Source organism: Lithobates pipiens, unplaced genomic scaffold (genome assembly GCF_037356315.1).
Source record: "Lithobates pipiens isolate NorthernLeopardFrog02 unplaced genomic scaffold, aLitPip1_a1.2 Scaffold_27, whole genome shotgun sequence".
Lineage (NCBI taxonomy): Eukaryota > Metazoa > Chordata > Amphibia > Anura > Ranidae > Lithobates > Lithobates pipiens.
Genome location: NW_027507788.1, coordinates 2636372 through 2662697, shown reverse-complemented (window position 1 = coordinate 2662697; position 26326 = coordinate 2636372). Strand labels below are relative to the sequence as shown.

General features: G+C 50.9%; 2 protein-coding genes across 4 annotated transcripts in view; one reads left to right on the top strand and one right to left on the bottom strand.

Moving 5' to 3' along the window:
- Positions 1–4211: 4211 nt before the first annotated feature.
- FAM131C (family with sequence similarity 131 member C) lies at positions 4212–19055 on the top strand (the record flags this gene model as incomplete). The annotated part of the gene is given in 5 exon segments (XM_077456287.1): positions 4212–4375; positions 6985–7078; positions 9253–9435; positions 11538–11648; positions 18007–19055. Coding segments are annotated over 5 exon segments (899 nt in total), but the record flags the coding sequence as incomplete, so codon positions are not given.
- Positions 19056–24341: 5286 nt separating this feature from the next.
- Positions 24342–26326, bottom strand: part of LOC143933402 (chloride channel protein ClC-Kb-like) — a 43069-nt gene continuing 41084 nt past the window's right edge. For all 3 annotated transcript variants that reach the window (XM_077456285.1, XM_077456284.1, XM_077456286.1), the window contains exons 20-21: positions 25480–25566; positions 24342–24566 (exon numbers count right to left, since the gene is read on the bottom strand). In XM_077456285.1, the coding sequence (XP_077312411.1) occupies positions 24528–24566; positions 25480–25566 (126 nt within the window). In that variant the 3' untranslated portion in view covers positions 24342–24527. The remainder of the gene's footprint in view (positions 24567–25479; positions 25567–26326) is intronic.

Genomic DNA, 26326 nt, shown 5'->3' with positions numbered 1-26326 from the left:
GGCGGTATTTGGGGCTGGGAATGCCGATATTTAGGGCTGAGAACGGCTGTATTTGGGGCTCGGAACGGCGGTATCCGATGCTGGAAAAGGTGGTATTTGAGGCTGGGAACGGTGGTATTTGGGGCTGGAAACCGCGGTATTTGGGGCTGAGAACGCCGGTATCTGTGGCTGAGAATGGCGGTATCCGGGACTGGGAACGGCGGTATCCAGGGCTGGGAACGGTGGTATCCGGGGCTGGTAATGCCGGTATCCGGGGCTGGGAACGGCGGTATCTGGGGCTGGGAACGGCGGTATTCTGGGCTTGGAATGGCGGTATCCGGGGCTGGGAACGGCAGTATCCGGGGTGGGAACTGCTGTATTTGGGGCTGGGAACAGCGGTAATCTGGGCTGCGAATGGCGGTATTCGGGGCTGGGAACGGCTGTATTCGGGGCTGAGAACGGCGGTATCCGGGGCTGGGAACGGCGGTATCCGGGGCTGGGAACAGCGGGATCCTGGGCTGGGAACGGCGGTATCCGGGGCTGGGAACGGCGGTATCCGGGGCTGGGAACGGCGGTATCCGGGGCTGGGAACGGCTGTATACAGGGCTGAGAACGGCGGTATCCGGGCTGGAAAAGGTGGTATTTGGGGCTGGGAACGGCGGTATCCGGGGCTGGGAACGGCGGTATCTGGGGCTGGGAACGGCGGTATCCTGGGCTGGGAACGGCGGTATCCTGAGCTGGGAACGGCGGTATCCTGGGCTGGGAACGGCGGTATCCGGGGCTAGGAACGGCGGTATCCGGGGCTGGGAACGCCGGTATCCTGGGCTGGGAATGGCTGTATACGGGGCTGGAAAAGGTGGTATTTGGGGCTGAGAACGGCGGTATCCGGGGCTGGGAACAGCGGTATCCGCGGCTGGGAACGGCGGTATCCGGGGCTGGGAACGGCGGTATCCTGGGCTGGGAACGGCGGTATCCTGGGCTGGGAACGGCGGTATCCTGGGCTGGGAACGGCGGTATCCTGGGCTGGGAACGGCAGTGTCCGGGGCTAGGAACGGCGGTATCCGGGGCTGGGAACGGCGGTGTCCGGGGCTAGGAACGGCGGTATCCGGGGCTGGGAACGGCGGTATCCGGGGCTGGGAACGGCGGTATCCTGGGCTGGGAACGGCGGTATCCTGGGCTGGGAACGGCGGTATCCTGGGCTGGGAACGGCGGTATCCTGGGCTGGGAACGGCGGTGTCCGGGGCTAGGAACGGCGGTATCCGGGGCTGGGAACGGCGGTGTCCGGGGCTAGGAACGGCGGTATCCGGGGCTGGGAACGGCGGTATCCGGGGCTGGGAACGGCGGTATCCTGGGCTGGGAACAGCTGTATAAGGGGCTGAGAACTGCGGTATACGGGCTGGAAAAGGTGGTATTTGGGGCTGGGAACGGCAGTATCCGGGGCTAGGAACAGCGGTATCTGGGGCTGGGAACGGCGGTATCCGGGGCTGGGAACGGCGGTATCCGGGGCTGGGAACGGCGGTATCCAGGGCTGGGAACGGCGGTATCCGGGGCTGGGAACGGCGGTATCCTGGGCTGGGAACGGCTGTATCCGGGGCTGGGAACGGCTGTATCCGGGGCTGGGAACGGCGGTATCCTGGGCTGGGAACGGCTGTATCCGGGGCTGGGAACGGCTGTATCCGGGGCTGGGAACGGCGGTATCCGGGGCTGGGAACGGCGGTATCCTGGGCTGGGAACGGCGGTATCCGGGGCTGGGAACAGCGGTATCTGGGGCTGGGAACGGCGGTATCCTGGGCTGGGAACGGCGGTATCCGGGGCTGGGAACGGCTGTATCCGGGGCTGGGAACGGCGGTATCCTGGGCTGGGAACGGCGGTATCCGGGGCTGGGAACGGCGGTATCCGGGCTGGAAAAGGTGGTATTTGGGGCTGGCAGTCTGTACATCACACCGGAGTGATAATAGTTAAACCCCCCCCCCCCCCCATTCCCCGTCATTTCCAGGCTGTGACGTTTCGATGACATCTTGTCTGATCGCCGATGACACGGATATGCGGAGAGGTCACAGACATGACCTCTCGTCTCTGACCTTTCATATAATCAGATGAAAGTGTTCATATCAATAAGATACATTCCATTGATGGGGGGGGGGGATGGTGATCCTTCCAGTGACCAGTCAGATGTGACGTTCGTTCCCCATCCTCCCCCAATGACGATGTGAATGTCGCCGGGTTTCATTCGCTGCCTTCTGGTCATGTGACTTTGTTAAACAATTTCATGTCTACATTTATATATTGTTACCTGATTAGAAGAGTTACATTGATACAAAGCTGTAGAATGTTATATGAATACATGTTACCTTGATACATCGATATGTAGGCATGTTCTCCAGTTACATTGATAATGATTTACATGTACTGTATATAACAACATGGCTAAATGTTACATTGTAATCTAGGTACATTGATACGCAGTTGTGGTATGAAGCCCCCATCTGTGTCCGCCTCCAAGGATCACACATTTGGGCAAATGAGACCTCTGCTTTTATTACAGATGTGTTTATCGGGGTCACCTTTGCTGGCTATCAGGGCTGAGCACTTGAGGATGTTCAGATGGTGGCGGTCCCTGGCATGGATGGCAGTCCCTAAGATGGCTGGTGGTCCTTGACATGGCTAGTGGTCCCTAACATGGCTGGTGGCCCCTGGCATGGCTGGTGATCCCTGGCATGGCTGGTGGCCCCTGGCATGGCTGGTGGTCCCTGGCATGGCTAGTGGGCCTTGGCTTGGCTGGAGGTCCCTGGCATGGTTGGTGGTCCCTAGCATGGCTTGTAGTCCCTGGCATGGCTGGTGGCACCTGGCATGCTGGCAGTCCCTAAGATGGCTGGTGGCCCCTGGCATGGCTAGTGGGCCTTGGCTTGGCTGGCGGTCCCTGGCATGGCTAGTGGTCCTTCACTTGGCTGGTAGTCCTTGGTGTGGCTGACCGTCCCTGGCATGGCTGGTGGTCCTTGGCATAGCTAGCAGTCCCTAGCATGGCTGGCAATCCCTAGTATGGCTGTTGGTCCCTGGCAAGGCTAGCGGTCCCTAGCATGGCTGACGGTCCCTGGCATGGCTAGTGGTCCTTGGCTTGGCTGGTGGTCCTTGGCATGGCTAGCAGTCCCTAGCATGGCTGGTGGGCCCTGACTTGGCTGGTGGTCCCTAGCATGGCTGGCAGTCCCTAGTATGGCTGGCAGTCCCTGGCATGGCTAGCAGTCCCTGGCATGGCTGGCGGTCCCTAGCATGGCTGACGGTCCCTGGCATGGCTAGTGGTCCTTGGCTTGGCTGGTGGTCCCTGGCATGGCTAGCAGTCTCTGGCATGGCTGGTGGTCCCTGGCATGGCTAGCAGTCTCTGGCATGGCTGGTGGTCCCTGGCATGGCTAGCAGTCCCTGGCATGGCTGGTGGTCCCTGGCATCGCTAGCAGTCCCTGGCATGGCTGGTGGTCAGAGGGTTGGTGACATGGTGAAACGCTCCGATCATTGTGTGCGATGTTTGTGTGTTTAGCTGGTTTTTTCCCTGGTTGCCATGGTAACTGTCTAGCCTTCCTCGCCATTCTCTACTGTACGGCGCTCAGGAGGCCGCAGAGCCGCTCACACCCCGCAGAGCTTTGTTATGGTGATGCTGAACGCAGAGCTCGGTTACTATGGCGATGTACTGTACGGAGCGCCGACGTGACATCAGAAGGGGAACAAAACGGATTCATTGTATCCAGTTGAAAAGGCCGAGATGCCCGCTGAGATCTCTATACCATGGGGGGGGAGGGAGGGGGGGGCAATAATAAAATAGTGAGGGCAAACCCCGAATCCAACATATAGATCTGCCCCTTCCAATCACCAAATTCCCACCGCAACCGTCACCGTCCCGGGAAATCTACCGCCGAGGCGTAAAAAAAAAAAGTCTGCAGGAAGTTTTGTTCTAATTAAAATTTAAAAAAATAAACCTGTGTGAGAAGCTTCTGATGGAAGCTGTGATGACCCAACTACATAACGTTCCCATCATTTATTCACGGAGACTTGTAACCACATTGACACCTTCCCGTAAATGAAAAAAAAATGAATGTAATAAAAAAAAAGTGCAGAAACATAGAAACATTGTATTAAGTGTATAAGAGGATTCCATAGAAGGGACACCGTCTAGATTGTCAGCTCTTGGGGCAAGGAGAGTGAAGTGTCGCTCAGTAAATTGTTTCTTTTTTCTCTGTTTTTAGAGTTTTTCTTCAGCGGTCACAAAGAGTTCCAAATGTCCAACAACAACACAAAGCCAACCAACCCCCCGCCGTCCGCAGAAATCTCCCCGCCACCAGAGGGCGCCGCCCCCACCGAGAGCCCGGAGGAGGATGAGGAAGAAGAGGATGAGGAGGTCTTGGGGAAGGTGAGTCCTCCACTGGGGCTTGATGGATCCAAATGGATGATTGTGCCGATCTGGCGGTGTAATGGGGGGGCTGAGGTCCAATCAGAGCGCTGCGACCCCGGAGAACGATCAACATGGTGGAAATGTTTTATTTGTCAGACTGGGACCGAGCGCGCGATTTACTAAAACATCCAACATATGGCGAGACATGGGGGGAGGGGGGGATTGGACGAGACACATTGGTTACCAGATCCAGGCAGGCAGGTAAAGTCACATGCAGATCATCGCTCCTCCTGGTAACACCCAGCCTGGCCCCGCCCCTTCCTCCCTATTGGTCACCGATGCTGTTCATTATGTTAACGTGAAAAGGGGAGGTTTGGGCCGAGCTCAACTTTTACAGGAAAGGTGAAGATCTGCATGGAACTTCAGCTGCCATACACTGGTGGGAACCTCTGTTGTAAAAGTTCTGGCACCCCCTGCAGTGCTCTGAGATACATTACACTGAAGGCTTCTTCTTTAATAAGATTCTTGCTGAAGGGATACAAGGGGTGGGGCAATTAAAGGAACAATCATGTGATTGTAGGGAAGGGAGAGCCTCACCATGAGCATGTAAGTGTAGTATTGTGGGGGGAGGGGTGACTTTGAGGAACAGAGGAACCCTAATATTAATTATATTACTAAATACAACCTCAGTACTAATACTATCACTAACCACAACACCAACCCTAACCACAACCCTAACCACAACACCAACCACAACACCAACATCACCAACCCTAACCACAACCCTAACCACAACACCAACCACAACACCAACATCACCAACCCTAACCACAACACCAACACTACCACCAACCCTAACCACAACACCAACCCTAACCCCAACACCAACCACAACACCAACACCACCAACCCTAACCACAACACCAACCACAACACCAACCACAACCACAACACCAACCCTTACCACAACACCAACCCTAACCACAACACCAACACCAACCACAACACCAACCCTAACCACAACACCAACCCTAACCACAACCCTAACCATAACACCAACCACAACACCAACATCACCAACCCTAACCACAACACCAACCCTAACCACAACACCACAACACCAACCCTAACCACAACACCAACACTACCACCAACCCTAACCACAACACCAACCACAACACCAACCCTAACCACAACACCAACACCAACCCTAACCACAACACCAACACTACCACCAACCCTAACCACAACACCAACCCTAACCACAACACCAACACTACCACCAACCCTAACCACAACACCAACCACAACACCAACACTACCACCAACCCTAACCACAACACCAACCACAACACCAACCCTAACCACAACACCAACCCTAACCACAACACCAACACCGCCGACCCTAACCACAACACCAACACCGCCGACCCTAACCACAACACCAACCCTAACCACAACACCAACACCAACCCTAACCACAACACCAACCCTAACCACAACACCAACACCGCCGACCCTAACCACAACACCAACCCTAACCACAACACCAACCCTAACCACAACACCAACACCAACACTAACCACAACACCAACCCTAACCACAACACCAACACCGCCGACCCTAACCACAACACCAACCCTAACCACAACACCAACACCAACCATAACCACAACACCACCACAACACCACCACCAACCCTAACCACAACACCAACCCTAACCCTAACCACAACACCACCACCAACCCTAACCACAACACCAACCCTAACCACAACACCACCACCAACCCTAACCACAACACCAACACCAACCCTATCCACAACACCACCACAACACCACCACCAACCCTAACCACAACACCAACCCTAACCACAACACCAACACCAACCCTATCCACAACACCGCCAACCCTAAACACAACACCAACCCTAACCACAACACCACCACCAACCCTAACACTAGCCCTAACCACAAACCTAATACTAACACTAACCATAACACCAACACCACCAACCCTAACCACAACACCAACACTAACCCTAACTATAACCCTAGCACCTACACCAACACCACTAACACCAACTACAACCCTAACACTAGCCCTAACCATAAACATAATACTAACACTAACCACAACACCAACCCTACCTACAACTCTAACACCTACAGCAACACTAAACCTAACTACAACCCTGACACTAGTCCTAACCATAAACATAATACTAACACTAACCGCAACACCAACACCAACTCTACCTACAACCCTAACACCTACACCAACACTAACCCAAACTAAAACCCTAACACCAACACTAACTCTAACTACAACCCTAACTACAACCCTAACACCTACACCAACACGTGGCCTGTCCTGAGGAAGGGCCAAGCCCCAATACGTGTTGTCAAGACATTAGGGATATCATTAGGGATATCATTAGGGATTATCATTAGGGATTTCATTAGGGATATTATCATTAGGGATTATCATTAGGGATTATCATTAGGGATATCATTAGGGATCATTAGGGACCGGCTCCGTCGGTGAGGGAAGCTCTGTGATTGGTTTAGTGTTTATTAGAGATGTATCTGATCTAATCTCCGCCCGTCTTTTGATTCCTTCACAGAAATGTTTTAAGACCCCCAACGGCTTTATGTGCGAATCCAAAGCGAATTCGGTCAGCTATGACATCACAGAGTTGGCGACCTCGTCCCTGATCGGTGAGTGCCAGGAACATTAGAGAAAGGCGTCTGCACATTCTGTCCCGGTAACACTTGGCGCCTCGGTCTTCTGGATTTCTTGTCCCCAATCATCTGCTAATTGTGACATCTGTATGCAGCTGCCCAGCGATGGCTCGGAGGGTCTCTCACTTGCAGACATTCCAGTAATTAGCTCCAATCTTGAGAGCCATTTGATGAGCGTTTCTGTGGAAACCGCAGAGATCTGACCCTCGCTGGGTCCCCTTCGCCTTTTCACCAACACACACACACAACATTTCAGTGACCGAATGTCAGAAGATTTGCAAAAGACAGAAAAATTGAATAATGTGAATATTGGAGAGTGGGGGCCCCCGGCCCATCCCTGGTCAGAGGTCTATATAAGGCCACCATAGATGGTCCCATGGTAGAAGAACCGCAACCAGCTCTACTGACTTAAGCTGTAGATGGAGCAGCGCTCTCTCCCAGTGGTGTAGCGTTGGGGGGGGGGGGGGGGGCATAATTCTTAGGGGCACAAAAATATTCTTCCCAACCATCCCGATTCTGCGGGACTGTCCCAGAATTCCACCAAGATCCTGGCATCCCGCGGATGTGGGCTGGATCCCGTAGCCTAGTTCCAGAGCAAGTTTCCGACACTTGGCTCTACAAATTCACCTGGTAGGGGTGCGCGAGCCCCAGGCGCCTGCCCCGCATCCCCCTATCACCCTGAAATCTCCCCCTCTGCAGCAGCTCTCCTCGGCTCTGATGAATATCATGCATAAGAGAAGGAGGAGGAACCAGACGAAGGGATGTCCCCCATTGATCTGCACTGATCTATGGTTCAGGAAGAGAAAATTGCCCTGGGTTGGAAGGGGGGGGGGGGCATAAGACCTGGAGGGAGCGAGGGGCAGTTAACAAAGCTTTGTGTGCTGAAGGTGGATTTATGCTAGGAGGGGGTGATTGGGGGTGATTTGGGAGGAGAGAGGATTTGTGCTGGGAGGGGGTATTTGTGCTAGAAGGGGGAAGATTTCTGCTGGGAAGGAGTATTTGGAGAAAGATTGGTTCTGGGGGTGGGGTTGAAGGGGGGGAATTTTTGCTGAGGGGGGGGGGGGGGATTTGTGATGGGGGGTTGTGCAGGAAGGGGAAGAAGCTTTGGGGGTAGGGTAAGGCACAGGTTCTCCTACTATGTATCATTTACCGTAAATATATAATATTCTGATGTAAGGGACTCGGGGAGTGCCAACAGTCCGTGGGTTGGGGGGCACAATACTTACCTTGCCCTTGGCACTGGAATCTCACGCCCCTTTGCTCGTGTCCCGTGTGTCGGCTCCCAGAATACATCTGGATTTCCCACATTGTATTTTTTGGACACATCTCAGGAGGGTTTTGATGTTTTTGAGGCCACATTTCTTTTACCCTTTTGCATTGTGTTAATGAAAGGGCTTCTGTAGATGTGAGGAACGCACAGCAGGTCCCTATAATGCGTCAAATCACAAAGCGCTGAAAATGAGTCAGAATCTTGCGTCACCGACACATAAAAGGTCGGGAAGTGTTTTTAGAAATATCAGCCGCCAACCCTCAGATGATTAGTCCCTCACATACAATGATTGGCCCCTCACATACAATGATTGGCCCCTCACATACAATGATTGGCCCCTGACATACAATGATTGGCCCCTGACATACAATGATTGGCCCCTGACATACAATGATTGGCCCCTCACATACAATGATTGGCCCCTCACATACAATGATTGGTCCCTCACATACAATGATTGACCCCTGACATGCAATGATTGGCCCCTCACATGGAATGATTGGTCCCTCACATACAATGATTGATTCCTTACATACAATAATTGACCCCTGACATACAATAATTGACCCCTCACATACAATGATTGATCCCTCACATACAATGATTGGCCCCTCACATACAATGCTTGGCCCCTCACATACGATTGGCCCCTCACATACAATGATTAGTCCCTCACATACCATGATTGATCCCTCACATACCATGATTGGCCCCTCACATACCATGATTGGCCCCTCACATACCATGATTGGCCCCTCACATACCATGATTGGCTCCTCACATACCATGATTGACCCCTCACATGCAACGATTGGCCCCCCACATACAATCATTAGTCCCTCACATACAATAAGACTTTGTCCTTTCTTCCGGTCTCCAGGTTTGGTTCAGACCATCAAGGATCACATCACCAAGCCCACAGCCATGGCCCGGGGACGTGTGGCCCACCTGATAGAGTGGAAGGGTTGGAGCGCCCCCCAGTCCAGCTGGGATCCTTCTCTGACTGACGAGGAGCATTACTCCGATCTCACCGATGAGCTGAAAGAGGCGCGATTTGCAGCCGGTACGGAGGGCCTACAGACCGGGGCGGTTCTTGGGTTTTGTTGGGTTACTTTCCTCAACCAGTTGGAGATACCTGGAGGAGGCCTTCTGCTCTGTCCAGACTGACCAGGACTGGGGGGAGCTTGTAGACTTTAGAAGGTCTTTAGGTGTGCAGGTACCGGGCTCCATTGGGGACTTCATAAAATGGTAAGATGATTGGCCAACTGATTGGACTGCTTTAGCCAACTATACAGTTACTAATGCTTGTTATTGGTGACTCAGAAGGAAAAATAAAAGGTTATGAAGGAACGAATGGGGAGCCAGTAATAGGAAAAGTTAAGTAGGATGCAGAAATGGGAGTGACATACAGTATGTCCAAATAAGTAGCGGGTCTCAAATGATCAGGAAGTGAAGCTCTGGAAGAGACTCGATGGGAAGAAGAGCAAATCAGGCAAGCAGCAGAGGTTCAGTAGGGAGCTGAAAAGGTCAGGCAGAAGCAGAGGTTCAGTAGAGAACAGAGAAGGCCAGGCAGGCAGTAGAGGTTCAGTAGGAAGCTGAGAAGGTCAGGCTGGCAGCAGAGGTTCAGTGGGAAGCAGAGAAGGTCAGGCAGGCAACAGAGGGTCAGTAGGGAGCTGAGAAGGTCAGGCAGGCAGCAGAGGTTCAGTAGAGAACAGAGAAGGCCAGGCAGGCAGCAGAGGTTTAGTAGGAAGCAGAGAATGCCAGGCAGGCAGCAGAGGTTCAGTAGAGAACAGAGAATGCCAGGCAAGCAGCAGAGGTTCAGTAGAGAACAGAGAAGGCTAGGCAGACAGCAGAGGTTCAGTAGAGAACAGAGAAGGCTAGGCAGGCAGCAGAGGTTCAGTAGAGAACAGAGAATGCCAGGCAGGCAGCAGAGGTTCAGTATAGAACAGAGAAGGCTAGGCAGGCAGCAGAGGTTCAGTAGTGAGCTGAGAAGGTCAGACAGGCAGCAGGAGTTCACTAGGAGCAGAGCATTTCAGGCAGGCAGCAGAGGTTCAGTAGGAAGCAGAGAATGCCAGGCAGGCAGCAGAGGTTCAGTAGGAAGCAGAGAAGGCCAGGCAGGCAGCAGAGGTTCAGTAGGAAGCAGAGAAGGCCAGGCAGGCAGCAGAGGTTCAGTAGGAAGCAGAGAAGGCCAGGCAGGCAGCAGAGGTTCAGTGGGAAGCAGAGAATGCCAGGCAGGCAGCAGAGGTTCAGCAGGAAGCAGAGAAGGCTAGGCAGGCAGCAGAGGTTCAGTAGGAAGCAGAGAAGGCTAGGCAGGCAGCAGAGGTTCAGTAGGAAGCAGAGAAGGCTAGGCAGGCAGCAGAGGTTCAGTAGGAAGCAGAGAAGGCCAGGCAGGCAGCAGAGGTTCAGTCGGAAGTAGCGGTCAGGCAGGCAGCAGAGGTTCAGTCGGAAGTAGCGGTCAGGCAGGCAGCAGAGGTTCAGTCGGAAGTAGCGGTCAGGCAGGCAGCAGAGGTTCAGTAAGAAGCAGCGGTTAGGCAGACAGTCTATTATTATTGGTTTTACATCTGCAGCTGCCGGTCAGTCTTCTCTCTCCTCGGTAACCCAATTCCTCCTTCCCTCTCACCCATCCCGGGGGAATCTCTGGACATTCTTCATAATTCATTGTTTAATAAGCCTCATTTTTTACCCCTCGGTTCCTCGAAGTGTGTCATGTTTCTGGGGCAGATCCGCTGTGCAGCTGCTTCTCCCGTCTGCGATAATAAATGTCAGAGGGACACGGCGATATAACTCCGTGCTTCCTCACAGCTGGGAAAGTTCTGTAAAGTTTCATGAATAAAGCTGAACTCCGGATAATAAATCCATCGGCCACGTATCTTCTTCCAGAATCTTCTTCCAGATCTGTGCAGTCATCCAGTCCGAGACTTCCTGTAATAAAGACCGCCCACTGCTGCTCTCTATCCTTGTGCAGGGGGACTGGTCTTGTCTCCGCCCCCTCCTGTAGTCTTCTGCTGGCAGCCTGTAGTGGGAGGAGCCTTTGTGCTGGAGCTCAGCACCATTGACTACAGGGACTGGTCAGAACAGGGATTCTGGTTCTTGAATAGCGTCAGTGTAAAACCCAGCTGCCCCTTTTTTGGGGTCTAATTCACCCTTTGCTGTTTCTTATTTCAGGGGTTGCTGAGCAGTTTGCCATCACTGAGGCCACCCTGAGTGCCTGGTCTTCGCTGGACGATGAAGAGATGCATTATGGGTTGGGCTCTGAGGAGATACGGCAGCTTCAAGGTAAAGTCCAGAGGGACATCAAATATCTCCATTGCTCTGCCGGCTAAGGCCTTGTGCACACTGGAGGACTTGAGCGCTACTCAGGGGCATCTGGACAATTTTTTTTTCTGCCTCTAAACACCCCTCCATGGTGGTCCATGGTGGTCCATGATGTTCCATGGTGGTCCATGATGTTCCATGGTGGACCATGGTGGTCTATGATGGTCCATGATGATCCATGATGTTCCATGGTGGACCATGGTGGTCTATGATGGTCCATGATGATCCATGATGTTCCATGGTGGACCATGGTGGTCCATGGTGGTCCATGATGGTCCATGATGTTCCATGGTGGTCCATGATGGTCCATGATGTTCCATGGTGGTCCATGATGGTCCATGATGTTCCATGGTGGTCCATGGTGGTCCATGATGATCCATGATGTTCCATGGTGGACAATGATGGTCCATGATGTTCCATGGTGGTCCATGATGGTCCATGGTGGTCCATGATGGTCCATGATGTTCCATGGTGGTCCATGGTGGTCCATGATGATCCATGATGTTCCATGGTGGTCCATGATGATCCATGATGTTCCATGGTGGTCCATGGTGGTCCATGATGTTCCATGGTGGTCCATGGTGGTCCATGATGTTCCATGGTGGTCCATGATGGTCCATGATGTTCCATGGTGGACCATGGTGGTCTATGATGGTCCATGATGATCCATGATGTTCCATGGTGGACCATGGTGGTCCATGATGTTCCATGGTGGACCATGGTGGTCTATGATGGTCCATGATGATCCATGATGTTCCATGGTGGACCATGGTGGTCCATGATGGTCCATGATGTTCCATGGTGGTCCATGATGGTCCATGATGTTCCATGGTGGTCCATGATGGTCCATGATGTTCCATGGTGGTCCATGGTGGTCCATGATGATCCATGATGTTCCATGGTGGACAATGATGGTCCATGATGTTCCATGGTGGTCCATGGTGGACAATGATGGTCCATGATGTTCCATGATGTTCCATGGTGGACCATGGTGGTCTATGATGGTCCATGATGGACCATGGTGGTCCATGATGGTCCATGATGTTCCATGGTGGTCCATGATGTTCCATGGTGGACCATGGTGGCCTATGATGGTCCATGATGATCCATGATGTTCCATGGTGGACCATGGTGGTCCATGATGTTCCATGGTGGACCATGGTGGTCTATGATGTTCCATGGTGGACCATGGTGGTCCATGATGGTCCATGATGTTCCATGGTGGTCCATGGTGGTCCATGATGGTCCATGATGTTCCATGGTGGTCCATGGTGGTCCATGATGATCCATGATGTTCCATGGTGGACAATGATGGTCCATGATGTTCCATGGTGGTCCATGGTGGTCCATGATGTTCCATGGTGGACAATGATGGTCCATGATGTTCCATGGTGGTCCATGGTGGTCCATGATGGTCCATGGTGGTCCATGCGCACACAGACATTTAGAGGCAAAAGAAAAACCAGTGGCTTTTTTTAATGGAAAAACCGTTTGACACACGTGAACACATCTGAACGCATCTGTTAACTTTAGGAACATCAAGTGCTTGAATGTTAATTCAGATCGGCCAGAATAAATTATTATGAGTTATGAAATAACGCCCAAGCGATTGGCACGTCTAAACGCGTCTAGATGTGTTTACACGCCTGAGGGACAACCATCGCAAAATGGGTAAAAAATATAATTGTCCTCATTGGGTAAAACAATATGGGAGTTATTTCCTGTCTGTTGCTTTGATGTTGGTGGTTAACAGGTCAGTTGGGCCCCCGATGGGCCCCTGTGTTACTACAGGCTGGGTGAGAGCGGAAACGCCCGCGTACCAACCAATAAGAAGGGTTGATGGGGTTACATCCTAAAAGATAAACGTAGACAATTTTATTTCATATTTTCATAAACTGATACTTTGTATCTTTTCCTGTGTTTGTGCTTCTTCCATGACACCCAGTTAACAAGGAACGCTGCTATTTTTAGAAAGCCCGGCATGGCCTTGTTCCGCCTCAGTAGTGACTAGTGAAGGGGTTTTCTCTCTGGGGGGTTCTGCTATTTAGGGCTATTATTAGCACGTCAGGTCCAAAGATGTTCCGTTAACCCTCACTGTGCCATCTGGGCCATATTCCGCCCTTTAGAGAAGGATGACGTCTCCTGTACTGCGTACATTTCTTACTGAGCCTCACACAGGGCTGTCTTAATGCATGGGAACTCCTGGGCACTTACTAGGGGTCCCAAGTGCACGGGGGCCCCATGACAGTCTTGCATTACATCATACTTGCCAACTGTCCCAGATTTGCCAGGCCAGTCACGCTTTTTACTAGGCTGTCCCGGGATGGCCATGTCCTGAGCAGCGTCCCGGAACCTGACCTGTGCCCTCCTGACCCCCCTGTACTGTGCCCTCCTGACCCCCATGTACTGTGCCCTCCTGACCCCCCTGTACTGTGCCCTCCCGACCCCCCTGTACTGTGCCCTCCAGATCCCCCTGTATTGAGCCCTCCTGACCCCCCTGTACTGTGCTCTCCTGACCCCCCTGTATTGAGCCCTCCTGACCCCCCTGTACTGTGCCCTCCCGACCACCCTGTACTGTGCCCTCCTGACCCCCCTGTATTGAGCCCTCCTGACCTCCCTGTACTGTGCCCTCCTGACCACCCTGTACTGTGCCCTCCTGACCCCCCTGTATTCTGCCCTCCTAATCCCCCTGTACAGTGCCCTTATGATCCTCCAGTACTGTGCCCTCTTAATCGCCTTGTACTGTGCCCTCCTATTCCCCCTGTACTGTGTCCTCCTGATCCCAGTGTTGTGCCCTCCAGATCCCCCTGTATTGTGCCCTCCTGACCCCCCTGTACTGTGTCCTCCTGATACCACTGTTGTGCCCTCCAGATCCCCATGTATTGTGCCCTCCTGACTCCCCTGTACTGTGCCCTTCTGATCCCAGTATTGTGCCCCCTTGATCCCCCTGTACTGTGCCCTCCTGATCCCAGGATTGTGCCCCTTTGATCCCCCTGTACTGTGCCCTCCTGATCCCAGTATTGTGCCCTCCTGACCCCCTGTACTGCACTCTCCTGATCCCAGTATTGAGCCCTTCTGCCTCCCCCCCTGTACTGTGCCCTCTTGATCCCCCCTGATCTCTGTACTGTGTCCTCCTGCCCCCCCCCCCTCTACTGGGCCCTTCTGCCTCTCCCCCTATACTTTGCCCTTTTAATCCCCCTCCTGACCCCCCTGTATTCTTCCCACCTAATCCCCCTCTACTGTGCCCTTCTGCCCCACCCCTGTACTTACTTTTCCCGCCTGATCCCCCTCTACTGTAACCTCCTAACCCCAGTATTATGCCCTCCTGACCCCCCTGTACTTTGTCTTTTGTGTTGATTAGTCTTTGATTTATGGAATGATTTTTATAATTGTTTGTTCTATCAGCTATTTATAATTTCATTCTTGAGGGTAGGTGCGTAAATTGGGGCAGGCTGGTAGGGTGGCAGGGGCCCATAATGCTATTAGGATGGCCTTGCCCTCACATGGGGTAGGAGTCATGTCACTGCCCCTTGTGAGGGTAAATAAGAAATGTACGTTGTGCAGAAGACTTTTCTCTGTATTCGGTGGAATATAGAACAGTCGGCAGAGCGAGGGTTAACGGGACCCATCTGCTTAACTGCTTAACAGGTCCCTCAGGGCTCCGCCATCCGCTGTGTCCTCCTGGTAAGCACGCGGCGCACACAGCCCCTTCTATTCCTGATTAATGGAACCAACCCAGTTTAGGAGCCTGAGGCGCGTTGAGGCGAGCAGCCGCAATGTAGGTCCTTAAAGAGTCACTCCACCCGAAACCTTTTCTTTAGCTCTGCATAGAGCTGGAAAGGTTTTATCCCCCCCTGGCAGCCATATTGCCCCCCCCCCCCCAATATCAGCAAAAATCCCCCTTCAAAAACGCTGAGCTCTAATCTGCATGCTTACCCCCGAAGCACAAATTCTCCCCCAACCCAGTACAAATTTGCCCCTCTGCTGAAATTTTTGCCCCTCATCCCCCAAGCTCAGATACCCCTCCCCCTAAAAAAAAAATTCACTCTTCCTAGCATAAATCCTTTACCTCTAAACTTTCCCCTCCTAATATTCATCTTCCCCTTCCACTTCAAATCCCCCCCTCCTCCTAGCACAAATCTCCCCCCTCAGCACAAATCCCCTAAATCACCACTATTAGCATCCCTCCCCCCCAAATTCCCCCTCCTAGAACAATACTTACCCTGCCGCCGCCGCAGATCCCCCCAATCTCCCTGTGGTGCCCCTCCACCTCAGATGATACCACAGGGAGCCCAGGGCAGCCGCCCCTCCTGCTAAACCCCCCCCCCCCCCCCCCTTTGTCCCAGCCCAGCCTATTTTTAACCTCAAGCCATGAAAGTGGCAGCAGCACATAAACGCAGGGATTGCATTACTGGGTAGTGGGGTGAGAATAAATAAATACATTTACATCAATGTGCATCAGGAATGTGCAGAAAGTTGCATGCTTTCCCGACGCGCGGAGAAACGCGCTGCACCTTAGCAAACGCTCAGGGGTGCCATCATTTGTTAGTGGCACCCCAATGCATCTGCAAATGCAATGCTGCAGCATCATGCGGTTCACTGCGGCGCATTTTTTAGAAAAAGGTTACGGACGCGTCTTTTCCAGGTTTCTTGCTTGTAAGGCGGCCCATTGAAAGGAATAAGCTGCCCTACATGGGACGCGTGGGAACGCACCGGTAGGGGTGAAGCAAGCCTAAAGTGCGTTACTGTCTGTCCACATTCTTTGGTTGGAGTAGGGAATGATTAGAACCTCTGATGAGTTTTTTTTTTTAGCAGTGTCCCAATAGGGGACATTTCCCTTAAAGTGCTTGTAAACCCTTACAACCAACTTTGACCTACAGGTAAGCCTAGATTAAGGCTTACCTGTAGGTCCAAGAAATATCTCCTAAACCTATATGGTTTAGGAGATATTTGCCCGAAGACAGCCACCGATGTCTACGGCGCATGCGCCGTAGACAGCTAGCGCGCAGGCGCACTGGGGCAGGCCGCAGATCGCGGCGATATACCGCACGTGTTGGCTTCCGTGCGCATGTCCGGGAGTGACGTCATCGCGGCTCCGGAGCCGCGAGACCCGGAAGTCGCTCCGGGATCCATGGCAGCGGCGAAGAGGAAGATGGAGGACCGCTTCAGGGGCTTCGTTCTCAGGTAAGTTATTCATAATGAGCTAGTATGCTATGCATACTAGCTCATTATGCCTTTGCCTTGCAGGGTGTGCTGTTAAAAAAAAAAAAATGTTGCCTTTACTTCCTCTTTAACTTCCTGCCCAGGAAGCACAACAGGAAATGAGAGGAAATCTCTTCAAGCAGGAAAAACTGTCAACAAAACAGGTGTCCCCATTGGAGGATCCTATCCCTGGTTTGGTGACAACTGTAAAATGTATTCATTTTTTTTTTTTCACCCAGTTGGGGCAGGTTAGTGTGTTGTGTTTACTGTGGAGGGGCAATAAACCCATGGCTGCGATTGGTCTATATAGAAGAAGTTGCCTTCACTGGGATCTCTATAACTATTGTATACCTTGAGAAAGCCAGAGCATGTTGCTCTACAGAGAGACCCCTGTGTGGCAGCAGCTTTGTAAGTTAGGACTATGCCCTGGGGCCATCAAAAAAAAAAAAATACAGAATTATGTTTTTGAAAAAAAAAAAACAGAATTCTGAGTTTGAAAGTCAGAATTCTGAGATTAAAAGTCAGAATTCTGAGTTTAAAAGTCAGAATTCTGAGATTAAAAGTCAGAATTCAGAGTTTGAAAGTCAGAATTCTGAGTTTAAAAGTCAGAATTCTGAGTTTAAAAGTCAGAATTCTGAGATTAAAAGTCAGAATTCTGAGTTTGAAAGTCAGAATTCTGACATTACAGCACTGCCTGCTTCCCTATACTGTGTGCTGTAACTAAGATAGATTTACATATCCATATATAGCACAGAAGACATGTATGCAGAATGATGGTCTGTAGGTGTTACTACATTATTGCTCATTGGTCCTAAAATCTTCCTAAAAGAGACTACTATATTTATAAACTCAGAATTCTGATTTTTAATCTCCGAATTCTGTAAAAAAAAAAAAAAAAAAAAAAATTAAACTTACATTTCTGACTTTCAAACTCAGAATTCAGTTGTTTTTTTTTTTTTTCAAAAACATAATTCTGTATTTATTTATTTTTTGATGGCCCCGGGGCTCTTCCATACATAAGGACTAAGGATCTGTTCATGTTGTTTTATTATTCTAGGCAGCCCTCTTGTGGCAGAATGTTGTCACTGCATCTCTCTTTTCCTTTTTTTCCCTGCAGATCTGGAGAGCTTCTACCTGCAGAGCCGACTGCTGAGCTACACCCACGGGGCCTGCGGCTCGGATTTGGGGGGCAGCCTGCCCGGCCTCTCCTATTCCTCCGCCGTGTCCTTGGCTGCCGCTTCCCAGCAGCTGCTGCCCATGGAGAGATGGGACGCGTCGGAGCCCCCCTCTGCCTTCCAGTGCCCCCTGGTGAACGGTGGTAGGAGCAGCAGCTCAGACAACTCCAAAGCGCCGGCCATGGTGGAGGGAGAGGTCCCCTCTGAGACCTGCAAACCCCGGCTCAACCAGTCGCTCCACTACGTGGACAGCAGCTCGCTGTCGGAGGACGAGGTCTTCTACAACTGAGCGGACGCCAAACCTCTGGAAAGGTGGCCGCTTTGTGACCAACGAATGAGCCCCTTTGCTGCTCCTCGGGGGAGGGACTACTCAGACTCCAGCCTTTCCCTGCTGGGACTCATTTGGAAGCCTAAAGATCTCTGCGTTCCCAGATGGGGGAGGATCGCTGCCTCTACAGACGAGGAGGCTTTAGACTGCTGTGGAGCATTCTGGGACCTGGGGGCTGGGGACTGGCGGCAACTGAGCAGGATGGGGGGGGGGGCCCCACACATCAGCAATATGTCTGTCACTTCGGAGGGCCCGGGCCTTCCTCTGCCGAAGAAGGCTCCGACCCAAAGCCTTACTTTACTTCAACAGCCATTCCGCCCATCATCGACATTTCAGTTGTAAGCGGATGTTAGTAGCTGGCTTCTCTGATTTCCAGGAGAGCATTCCCACCTTCTACGCCCTCTACACGGGGTAAAGAATGCAGCAGAGGGAGTGAGACTTCTGTGCTTAGTAATGGCTCCCCGTTTGCCTCATTGGCTGACTTAATGAGCCAGCTCCGCATATAACTGAAATGCCGGTGTAAGCGGCGGGGTCGGCCCGTACCTTGTGGTTTCATGTCCGTCTGTTGGCGCTGGCGTTCTGTGAGGTCGTGTCGCTGTATTGATTCCAGTGATTTGGCATTTCTGTGTCCCATCGACTGTGCAAATATACCGATCAATCACCGGTGTTTGTAGCGTCTTTCCTGTCTCCGTCACATGGGGGGGGGGGGGGGGGGTGACATTCACTGCACTTAGTTTGGTCGATTCCAGTGCATTGCAGTGATGGGCAGTAAAATGCGCCTTTTATTGCAAAAATCTGGGTGGGAAATTCAAATAGAAATCCTAGGAGCTGGGGGGGTGTGGGGGGGGGGGGGGCGAGACTCCTACAAAAAAATATAATTTGACAGCTGCACCAGCAATGGGTTGTGAATGTACACTGTATATGTAAAGCGCTGCGTAAATTGAAGGCGCTATATAAGTACCTTAAATAAATATTGTATTTATTGGCGTATAACACTCGCCTTTTCACCATGAAAATTGGGTGTAAATAGCGCGTGCGTGTTATACGCCAATACCACAATTTTAGCTGCTTCAGAGGGGACAAGGGAGGGGGGCGGGACGAGCGCCGTCATATTACATACAGTGAGAATCTCCTGTTTACTTGGTGGCCTCTGTAATAGGAAGTCCCGTCTCCTGGGCCGCCATTGGACCAGTGTTCTGTCTATCATAGGAGATTCTCATTGTATTCAATCTGTCGGTGCTTGTCCCGCCCCCCTCCTTGTCCCTGCATTGATGGCAATAGTGAGGCTGCAGATGGGCACTGATCAGGATGCATTGATGGCAATGGGGAGGCTGCAGATGGGCACTGATCAGGCTGCATTGATGGCGATGGTGGGGCTGCAGATGGGCACTAATCAGGCTGCATTGATGGCGATGGTGGGGCTGCAGATGGGCACTAATCAGGCTGCATTGATGGCAATGGGGAGGCTGCAGATGGGCACTGATCAGGCTGCATTGATGGCGATGGTGAGGCTGCATATGGGGACTGATCAGGCTGCATTGATGGCAATGGGGAGGCTGCAGATTGGCACTGATCAGGCTGCATTGATGGCGATGGTGGGGCTGCAGATGGGCAATAATCAGGCTGCATTGATGGCAATGGGGAGGCTGCAGATGGGCACTGATCAGGCTGCATTGATGGCGATGGTGGGGCTGCAGATGGGCACTAATCAGGCTGCATTGATGGCGATGGTGGGGCTGCAGATGGGCACTAATCAGGCTGCATTGATGGCGATGGTGGGGCTGCAGATGGGCACTAATCAGGCTGCATTGATGGCGATGGTGGGGCTCCAGATGGGCACTGATCAGGCCGCATTGATGGCGATAGTGAGGCTGCAGATGGGCACTGATCAGGATGCATTGATGGCAATAGTGAGGCTGCAGATGGGCACTGATCAGGAGGCATTGATGGCACTAGTGAGGCTGCAGATGGGCACTGATCAGGAGGCATTGATGGCAATAGTGAGGCTGCAGATGGGCACTGATCAGGAGGCATTGATGGCAATAGTGAGGCTGCAGATGGGCACTGATCAGGAGGCATTGATGGCAATAGTGAGGCTGCAGATGGGCACTGATCAGGAGGCATTGATGGCAATGGTGAGGCTGCAGATAGGCACTGATCAGGATGCATTGATGGCAATAGTGAGGCTGCAGATGGGCACTGATCAGGAGGCATTGATGGCAATGGGGAGGCTGCAGATGGGCACTGATCAGGATGCATTGATGGCAATAGTGAGGCTGCAGATGGGCACTGATCAGGATGCATTGATGGCAATAGTGAGGCTGCAGATGGGCACTGATCATGATGCATTGATGGCAATAGTGAGGCTGCAGATGGGCACTGATCTGGAGGCATTGATGGCAATAGTGAGGCTGCAGATGGGCACTGATCAGGAGGCATTGATGGCAATAGTGAGGCTGCAGATGGGCACTGATCAGGATGCATTGATGGCAATAGTGAGGCTGCAGATGGGCACTGATCAGGATGCACTGATGGCAATAGTGAGGCTGCAGATGGGCACTAACCTTTATTTTGCTTTCAAAGTTCCTTATTTAAAATGTAAGTTTAGAAATTAGTAACATTTAAGTGATGTTTTTTTTTTCCTGAAACTTCCCTCTTAAAATGAATGTGCGTGTTATACGCCGATAAATACGGTAAGTCAGAATATTATAGAGAGAGGTACCATCAGGCTCCCAGTGAAAGTTCAGGGCTGCTGGAGCTCTGCTGACCCCTGCTGGCCGCTGAATAAATTGAGAAGACCAACAAAACTGATTCAATTTTATTAATTTGTATAAATATATAAAACAGATCCGCACAGTGAATGAGAGGGAACATCACACAGATAATTCCAGTATACAGGTGCGTCTCCAAAAAATGAGAATATCATCAAAAAATTTAAAAAATGTTTTTAAAATTTGAGTAATTCAAAAAGTCAAACTCCTATATTTTATATGGATGTGATACAGAGTGATACGTTTCCGGCATTTCTTTCTTCTAATTTTGATGATTGTGGCTTACAGCGAGTGACACCCCCCAAAATTTGTGGTCTCACAGTCTAATCAGCTACGTAAGACCCCTTTCACACCGAGGGCGTTTTGCAGGCGCTATAGCGTTAGAAATAGCGCCTGCAATCCGCCCTAAAAAAGCTGCTCCATTGTCTGTAGTGTGATCCCCCGAGGGCTTTCACACTGGAGCGGTGCGCTGGTAGGATGTCAGAAAAAAGTCCTGCCAGCAGCTTCTTTGGAGCGGTGAAGGAGCGGTGTGTTTACCGCTCCTCCACCGCTGCTCCCCATTGAAATCATTGGGGCAGCACTGTAATACCGCCAGCAAAACGCCACTATTGCGGCGTATTGCTGGCGGTTTTAACCCTTTCTCGGCCGCTAGCGGGGGGTAAAAGCGCCTCGCTAGTGGCCGAAATGCGCCGCAAATCCGGCGGTAAAACGCCGCTAAAAATAGCGGCGTTTTACTGCCGACGCTATGGGCGGTGTGGTGTGAAAGGGGTCTAACTCAAAACACCTTGTAAAGGGTTCCCGAGCCTTTAAATCAGGGGGGGGTCTCAAACTGGCGGCCCCTCCAGCTGTTGCAAAACTACAAGTCCCATCATGCCTCTGCCTGTGGGAGTCATGCTTGAAACTGTCAGCCTTGCAGTGCCTCAAGGGACTTGTAGTCTCCCAACAGCTGGAGGGGCCACTAGTTTGAGACCCCCCTGCTTTAAAATCGCTCTCTCAGTTAAGTTCAGTAGGTGACACAATCATGGGGAAGACTGCGGCCCTGACAGTTGTCCAGGAGACCGTCACTGACACCCTCCACAAGGAAGGGTAAGTCACAAAATGTCATTTCTAAAGAAGTTGGCTGTTCACAGAGTGCCGTACCCAAGCATATTAATGGAAAGTTGAGTGGAAGGAAAAAGTTTGTGGTGGGAAAAAGGTGCACAAGCAACAGGGATAACCGCAGCCTTGAGAGGATTTTGAAGCAAAGGCCATTGTGGAATTTGGGAGAGGTTCGCAAGGAGTGGACGACGGCTCGTGTCAGCGCTTCAAGAGCCACCGGCGAATCCAGGACATGGGCCGGGCGTTTTTTTGGGAGCAGCGTCCCCAAGCCGCTCAAAGAAAGCGCACCGCCCCCCCCCCCCCCCAGTGAAATGAATGGGCAGCGCTCCCAAAGTGCCTTAAAAAACGATTTGGAAGTGCCGCAACATGGGTGCTTTTAACCCCTTCTTCACCCGCTAGCGGCCGGAAAACGGCGCTTAACGAAAGCGAAGGGGGGGGGGGGAGGGGCACAGTGTGGAAGGGGTCTTACTGAAATAAAATGAACATTTTGTTGATATTCAAATTTTTTGAGATGTGCCTGTATAAATTGCCGCAATGATAGTGACACTTAAAAATTCCTAATAGTGCAACATTGACATTACAAATAGATATAGAAAAATGAAAATACAAAGTAATGTGATTTTCTTCTATGTATCAGTCCTAATTGTGTCCAAAAACCGAATCCTCTGATGTGATGATAAAAAAAATCTCGTGTGATGCAATGCTGGCCACGCCCAAGTGCGCCGTCACCTCGAACGAAGAGCACTCTTCCCGGGAGCTTTGGACCCGATTTATAGAGTCAAAGAGGAATGTGGATTAAGATTTCATCAGTGGGGGGATCTATATGAAAACCAACTCCAGGGAATCCAAAGACATCTCTCAATCTCCGGTGTAAATCAGCTTATTACGCCATCCGGTGGTCCCCAAATGATCCACCGTCTCATAATAACAGCAAAGCAGGGAAACTCGCAACGTAACGTATACAATGTTAATGGAGCCACTGATGACGTCAGATTTGACGAAGCATGAAGGGCGGAGCTTACACAGGTGACATCACCACGCTCGCCTGTACCAGGAAGTGTTCGGATTGATTCCCGGGAACGGCATTTTGTACTAAGCGCTTACTATTTTTAATCTTGTGAGGAGTGCGTTCACCTTTGACTCCATTCAACTTTTACACTATGTGAGTTTCCCTGCTTTGCTTTTATGATAGTCAGAAAATTAGGTCCTGCTGGATCACTTCAGGCCGGACCCGTTTGCAGGTCTAGATAGGTAAAAAAATAAATGCTTCCTAGACTATTAAAAATTGACAAATACACTGTCTCTGCTCTGCACATGCTCAGTTTCTCTTGTTTTTTCGGCACAGTGCCGAGTTTACAGAGGCTGATCTGCTGACAAGCCTGCAGATTAAAGTGGAACTAAACCCATCGATTTAATAATTTAAAAAAAAAACTGTTACATTTCCAGCATGCTGAGTTTGCTAACTGTCATATTTGCTTGTGTCCGCAACCAAACCGTCAAATGGCCAGAGTCACGACTGATTGGCCGGCGGTTGCCAGGGTGCTGTACATGTAAACAAAAGCAAAAGGTGGCAGCTTCCGTGGCTGAAAAAGAATAGGAGGGCTTAGTTCCGTTTTAACTGCTGCTCAGGGGCTCTGGGCTTCGACAAAATGGCCGCCTCCATCAAGAAGAGACAGGAGCAATGCTGGAGGCAGAGTTATTATTGTGGAATGGATGTCCCTTGCTAAAGAATATTATTACTTTTATCAATTGTTAGTAAAGCTCCACTTTAAAACTGGCTTTTTTCTCTGATTTTGACCTAAAATTAGACCCCCAAATTTTCCAAAACTGCAAATTTCGCTGCAAATCAACGTTGGGAGAAATTGTGTCACCCATCACAAGTCACATGTCTAGGGAACTCTGTCCAATCCCAGAGAAGCTGAGTGAGGGATGGAGGCGGCACATACGGGGTTAAACCTCCCCCATGATTGGAGTGCAGAGATGATCCCACTTATAGAATATTATACAAACTCCCCGAATCATCGGAGACCCCCCATATCTCCTCATCTCCTCCCCCGTCCCCTTAATGTGCAAAACCACTTCACAAAATGACAAGAACCCCCCACCCGCCATATGAAGAGCGCACCTCCCGCGTGTCAGCTGACGCAGAAGAATTATTTTCCTGGATTTAGAAATGTATCAATATTGTTATTAGCGATATTTGATGATTTGCCACAAAATATAAACACAAAGTCCTCCTCCGGGTGGCGCCGAGCAGATGGCGGAATTATTTGGGGTTGGCGAGATCTTCGATGGCTTTTCCCATCTGAAATGGCAAATCACATTGTAATGTAGGCGGGGTCACAGCAAGCGGCTCTCCTACAACTCCTCCCCCTATTATAATGTAGGCGGAGTCACAGCCAGTGGCTCTCCTACAACCCCTCCATTATAATGTAGGCGGAGTCACAGCCAGTGCCCTCCTAAAACTCCTCCCCCTATTTTAATGTAGGTGGAGTCACAGCCAGTGGCTCTCCTACAACTCCCCCCCACCCATTATAATGTAGGCGGAGTCACAGCCAATGGCTCTCCTACAACTCCTCCCCCTATTATAATGTAGGCGGAGTCACAGCCAGTGGCCCTCCTAAAACTCCTCCCCCTATTTTAATGTAGGTGGAGTCACAGCCAGTGGCCCTCCTACAACTCCCCCCTATTATAATGTAGGCGGAGCCACAGCCAGTGGCTCTCCTACACCTCCCCCCACATTATAATGTAGGCGGAGTCACAGCCAGTGGCTCTCCTACAACCCCCCCACATTATAATGTAGGCGGGGTCACAGCCAATGGCTCTCCTACAACTCCTCCCCCTATTATAATGTAGGTGGAGTCACAGCCAGTGACCCTCCTAAAACTCCTCCCCCTTTTATAATGTAGGTGGAGTCACAGCCAGTGGCCCTCCTACAACTCCCCCCATTATAATGTAGGCGGAGTCACAGCCAGTGGCCCTCCTACAACTCCTCCCCCTATTTTAATGTAGGTGGAGTCACAGCCAGTGGCCCTCCTACAACTCCTCCCCCTATTTTAATGTAGGTGGAGTCACAGCCAGTGGCCCTCCTACAACTCCTCCCCCTATTTTAATGTAGGTGGAGTCACAGCCAGTGGCTCTCCTGCAACCCCCCCCCCTCCATTATAATGTAGGCGGGGTCACAGACCGTGGGCCTCAGGAACATGGTGGTGACGTACCTCCTTCCGGGTGACGCAGCCGACAACTTTTCCGTATTCAGTGACAAAAGCATGCTGGAGGCTGAGCAGCTCGAAGAGGTGATGGGCCTGCGGGGGATGGGGGGACAGGGAGACATATTACAGGCTGGATACAGAAGATTATTCCAAAATATAAAAAGGCGCCAGCCCTATGTAAAGGCGTGTGACAGCTGCCCCTTTAAGTCCGAATCGCACGATTAAATCGTACAAAAAATATAAAGTAGGCGCTAATTAAATTACATGCATCCTAAAATTGACATGTGCTGAGTATTAGAGATTACACCCACTGTGATAATCACTATTGTGTAATACCAAAAATATAAATAAAGAATGCACACAAAAAAATCGCACAACAAAATTGCACTAAAAAGTCGCCCAAAAAATTCCACAAAAAACCTTTTCCATTAATACCAGTGTTCTATCAGTGATAACTAAGCACATATACATTAAGAAAAATTGAAATAATGTGATAATCACTACTGTGCAATGCCAAAAATAAAAAAATCGTACAAAAATTTCACAAAGATGCTGTGAAAAAAATGCCAAATATTAATGCCAGTGTCGTATGAGTGATGAATTTGTGTATTTTCATATACATTTCATAGCACTGATTGCCGTAAAAATTACAATGGTCCCAAAAATGTGTCAAAATTGTCCAACGTGTCCGCCATAATGACACAGTCCCGATAAAAATCGCTGATTGCCGCCATTACTAGTGAAAAAAAAATAAACAAATAAAAATGCCATAAAAATCATCAAATCACGCTTAATGCAATTTTTTTTTTTTTACCAATAATATGTAGAAGAATACGTATCGGCCTAAACTGAG